Source organism: Austrofundulus limnaeus, unplaced genomic scaffold, assembly GCF_001266775.1.
Source record: "Austrofundulus limnaeus strain Quisiro unplaced genomic scaffold, Austrofundulus_limnaeus-1.0 Scaffold74, whole genome shotgun sequence".
In the NCBI taxonomy this organism is placed as follows: Eukaryota; Metazoa; Chordata; class Actinopteri; order Cyprinodontiformes; family Rivulidae; genus Austrofundulus; species Austrofundulus limnaeus.
Genome location: NW_013952476.1, coordinates 1,842,827 through 1,847,927, shown reverse-complemented (window position 1 = coordinate 1,847,927; position 5,101 = coordinate 1,842,827). Strand labels below are relative to the sequence as shown.

Here is a 5,101-nt window from a genome sequence, read left to right as displayed (position 1 = left end):
GTCTCACTCTGTTCAGGTTCTCTCTTGCTTCTCAGCCTTCATCTTCCAGTCCACAAACATACATGTTTAGTCTGTTCATGAACAAGTTGTGAGTTCAGCATCTGTTACCATAAAATCTGACTTTCAGCTGAAAAGAAAGCAGGAGCTTTTTCTTCATGGTGTTCCCTGTCTTTACTGTTTGTTTTAATGATTATAAAACATGATGTGTATCCAGTGTCTTCTATATGATCAGAAGTGTTTTAACTCGTTCCACGGCTCGTCTTCTGCAGGTGGGAACTGCACGTTACATGGCCCCCGAGGTGCTGGAGGCCCGACTCAACCTGGAGAACATCGAGTCCTTCAAGCAGACGGACATTTACTCCATGGCGCTGGTGCTGTGGGAAATGACATCCAGATGTAAAGCTATTGGAGGTCAGTGTGCACAGATGGACACCATTACAAACAGTAATTCTATGCTCAGAGGCAAAGCAAAGCTTCTTGTTGAGGAGACGTGTCTGAGATGACTCAAACGATGGAGGCTAACTCTCTGCAGACTAGCTGTCAGTAAAATCATCGTGTTGGGTTTTTGCTCCACACTCAAAGGGGTTTCGTAGAAGCTCACAGTCTGGGACATGTTGACTCTGTGTGGTTTCTGACTCTGTTTGAAGTTAAAAGTGTTCGTTGTTGAACTGACATCTTACACCAAACTGTGGGTCAGTTCAGACATGTTTTAGACAATCTTTTCTAAAAGGCACTGAAAACCTTTAGTGTAAAACAGTTTTTAAGAAATTATTTTTGTTTTAACTAGTGGAGCAGAGGTTGGAGGAGGCCACTTGGAAAGGTGAAGAACACTGGACCTCTCTTTCCACAGCCACCTCTTCCAAGTGGACTCCAAGGTGTTCCCATGCCAGTCAAGAGTCTCTCCAGCATGTCCTGGGTCTTTCCTGTGGTTTCCTACCAGTTGAACATGCCTGAAAGACCTCCCTAGGAGGAGTCCAGGAGGCATCCTTACCAAATGAACCACCTCAGCAGGTTCCGCTCAATGTGGACGAGAAGCAGTTCTGCTCTGAGTCTCTCCTGGAGAACTGAACTCAGCCGATAAGCGAGAGTCCAGCTACCCTGCAGAGAAAACTCATTTAGACCTCCTGTATCTGAGACCTGTATCTTTCGATCGGTCTACAATACTGCAGAAGCTGCATCAATCCATCTGTCGATTTTGTGCCCTGTTCCTATGTCACTCCTGAACAAAACCTCAAGATACTTAAACTGATCCACTTGAGGCAGAACCTCACCCCCAACCCAGAAGAGACGCAGTGAGTTACAACCCTGACTCCAAAAGTATAATAAAAATGGGATAACTCAATAATCTGCAAATCTTATAAATCCATATTTTATTTACAGTGGATTGTTGTAAACATATCAGATGTTGAAACAGAGACATTGCACTGAAAAAAAATTAGGTAATATTAAATTTGATGGCAGCAACACATCTCAAAAACTTTGGGCTGTAAACGATCGTAACCTGAATAAGAAACAGCTGGAGGAGAATTTTGCAACTAGTCATGATTTTAAAAAAGTTTTTGTTTTTTAAGCAAGTTTTTACACAACATTTTCCTTCTCCGTGAGGTACTAACTTGTGTCTCTCTGTGAGGCTCAGATTCTGTAGTCAGAAGGTTCTGGTCTACAGTGGACGAGGATCTGTGTGTCAGCGGGGAGGCTGATGGTCCTGTCTGTCAGACTGAAGCTCACATTCAGCTCCAGGTCTCTGCAGCAGGAATCTGAGGAATGTCTGATGTGTGAGGGAGACAATCTGAACTCTGTTCTTCTCCTTCTTTGGGCAGAAGGTTAGGGAGGGGGGCGCTGAAGCCGTCACTGTACCTGTTCCAGCTGGCTGTGCAGACACTACGCATGGGAAGGGGGGTCCAGATTTAAAGAGAGAGTCTGGTCTTTTCAGAAGTGATGTTCTGTCCATCAGCAGTGGCATCAATCAAAGAACATCTTCCTCCAGGCTAGGCTAATAGCTAGCCAAATGAGGACTTATTATTTATTGTTTTTCAGACTTATAAAACAACTCTTCATTACATGATCTAATATTAAATCTATACACTCCAGCATGAAACCAGTTGTTTGATTTATAGAACAGAACAGTTATTGTCATTGCACAAGCCTGTACATTGAATTTGCACAGACAGTGTATTACAAAAAGACAGTAACATACATGTATATATAGTGTAAGTCTCACCAGAGCAGTGTCATCTGCATATTTGACACAGTATTTAACAGCCGGGGCGGCTGTGGCGGAGTGGTGAGGTGAGTCGTCCTGGAATCAGAAGGTCGCCGGTCCAGCCGTTTCAGTCGTTGTGTCCTTGGGCAAGACTCTTCACCCACCTTGCCTACTGATGGTGGTCAGAGGGTCCGGTGGTGCCGGTGCATGGCAGCCCCGCCTATGTCAGTGCACCCCAAGGCAGCTATGGCTGTAGCTTACTGCCATCAGTGTGTGAATGTGTGTGTGAAAAGCACTTTGGGGTCCAAGTGGACTTAATAAGGCGCTATATATGTTCAAGCCATTTACCGTTTACCATTTGATGATGGTATTGGTGGAATAAGAGAGGGTGCAGACATGGGTGTAGCTAGTGAATAGAAGTGGGCTCAGCACACAGCCCTGGGGAACGCCAGTGCTGAGTTTCAGTGTGGAGGAGCTGTGTGCGCCAATCCTTACAGACTGAGGACAAAATTTGTAAGGAAGTCCTTAATCCAGACGGAAGTGGTGGGAGGGAAGTCTAGGTCAGCCAGTTTGTCCACCAGGATGTCAGGACAGATGGTTTTAAAAGCTGAGCTGGTTTTTCAGTTGAACATCTGCGTTGTTACAAGAAGTGTAGATGGATGGTTGGCAGCATGACAGGTCAGTGGTTAGCACTGATGCCTTACAGCAAGAAGGTCCTGGGTTTGATCCCCAATTCCAACCTGGGGTCTTTCTGTGTGCAGTTTGCATGTTCTCCTTATGCTTGTGTGGGTTTTCTCCAGGTACTTCAGTTTCCCCCACAGCACAAAAACATGTACAATAGGCTGCCTTCAGACCCAGGCCTCCCTTGAAAAAGAGATCTGTGATCTCAATGGGATTTGCCTGGTTAAATAACGGTAAAATAAAAATGATGTATATTTTATGTTGATGAGGCTGCTGAGTGGATCAGTCCACCTGATCAACATATCTACGGGTAGTCAGTCTAAAAGTTTARTTTACTCCCTGCAGACTGATACAATAAGCACTGGGATCCTATAAAAACAGAATTCTTTACACAGATGAGTTTGTGTTTAGTCGATACTCCAAAAAGCAATAAGGAAGCCTTTGAAATCCTTCTGAGTTTTTCTGAAGAGCCTGAGACATTTAGAACGAGACACTCACATTCCAACATTTGTGAGTTTGTGTATTTTCTGCCTGGAGAGACGGGAATGATGGAGGTACCAGACGTCCCCATCTCGCCCTGTTTCCACATCTTAATCTGGATGTGTGTGTAAGTGTGTGTTAGTGTGTGGTTTTCTCTGTCTGCACRGCAACAACAGGGGACAGAACAGCGGACTGAAATACTAGCCTGCGCTGGCATTGTTGTTGTTTTCGGCTACAAGACATTCTCCGTGTGTCTCCGAGCATTTTATTTCTGTATCTTAAATTAACCTGCAGGGCGCGGTGGGGTCTGCGTGTTCTGTCTGAGCTGAGGGCATGCGGAGGAAATGGAGCGTGGCGAGGAGTTTGCTCAACGCCAAGAAAAAGACTTGAGGTCTGTGGAGGGAAACAGCTTTTGGCAACACTTGTCAAGAAATTGATGGTCTTATCCTGCTGCCCTGAAGGTGCTTTCAATCTGATGAGCAGCAGGGAGCAACCTTTACTGCTGGAAGAACAAGTGTTTCAGGAAAACACTTTGAGGGCCCAAAATTTAACTGACTCAAAGATGTTTTGAGCATTATTTGGGTACTGTTTAATATAGAAAAAMGGGCAATGCATTTTTTAAACTTAAACAAATAATGAAAACCAAGCCGGTCTTACTTTTTTCTATTTTCCTCTTCTCTAATGAGGTGACCAGTGTCGTTCGCAGAACTTCCCTCCCTGTTTTGTTTTAAACTGAAGCGATGGCTCGAACTGCTCTGGCGCTTACAGAGAACTTTAACTTTACTTCTTTCAAAACAAAAATGCACCGAAGAAGACTTCTGCCATGTTTCTGCCCCGGCCACAGCTCAGCGGGGTTCATGAGAGCGCCTGCAAGTTGCCACGCAACGGCTCGACAACAAACACTCTTAATTGGATGAGACGTGGGACGAAGGCCATCTAAAGCCAATAATGATCAAGATCCCGCCTCCCCGCCATAACCACTGAGTTTGTGTGTGTCTGTGTGTGTGTTACCCAGTGAACAGAGATCCAACTGAGAAACATAATGAAATAAATAAGTGCATCAACAGGCATTAAAAACATTATCGTTGATAAGCATCAGCTGCGTTAACGCGATAATAACGCGTCCACATGCCCAGCACTAATTTTTAAGTGTCTAATTTAGCTGTATCTGCCATTTGAAYGTCTGCTCCTCTAAGTAATATCGGTTTCAAGAATCAGCCAAAATCAATCAGCAGCACATATTGGGGATCGGTTAGACTGATGTCAAAACAATGTATGTTCCTTAAAAAACTTGTATCAGTTGATCTCTACTTTATAAGAGGCATGAGAATGACCTCAGTTTGTCTGTAAAGCCAGTGGGAGACACATACAGAATAAGTAGAGGAGGTTGAAAGTGATTTTACAGCTTCAAATGTTGTTTTTCAAATCTCTGGTCCAGCTCTGTTCGTAACATTTTGACGTACGTAAGCTTTTGTATTTCAGCAGTAAAAAAGGATTTCTACATTATGTATTAGTTTCTCTGGCCTCTAGAAATCATATTTGGACTATTGGATACCAAGATGCTTTAGAACAGTGTTTCCCAAAGTTGGGGTCGGGACCCAAAGTGGGGTCCCGAAACATCAAGGTGGGGTCCTGAAAAGATTTTCTGAATTAATTACATTTTTGCCTTAGTTGTTACAAAGGAGTGAGGTTAGGGTATTTAAAATGGATATCCATCCATCCATCCATCCATCCATC

At 44.0% G+C, this 5,101-nt stretch overlaps 1 protein-coding gene across 1 annotated transcript in view; it reads left to right on the top strand.

The window, feature by feature from the left end:
• Positions 1-5,101, top strand: part of LOC106519273 (TGF-beta receptor type-2) — a gene marked incomplete at its 5' end in the record, with an annotated part of 34,869 nt that overhangs the window by 22,572 nt on the left and 7,196 nt on the right. The window contains 1 exon segment of the mRNA XM_014010858.1: positions 270-411. Within this exon segment, the coding sequence (XP_013866312.1) occupies positions 270-411 (142 nt within the window).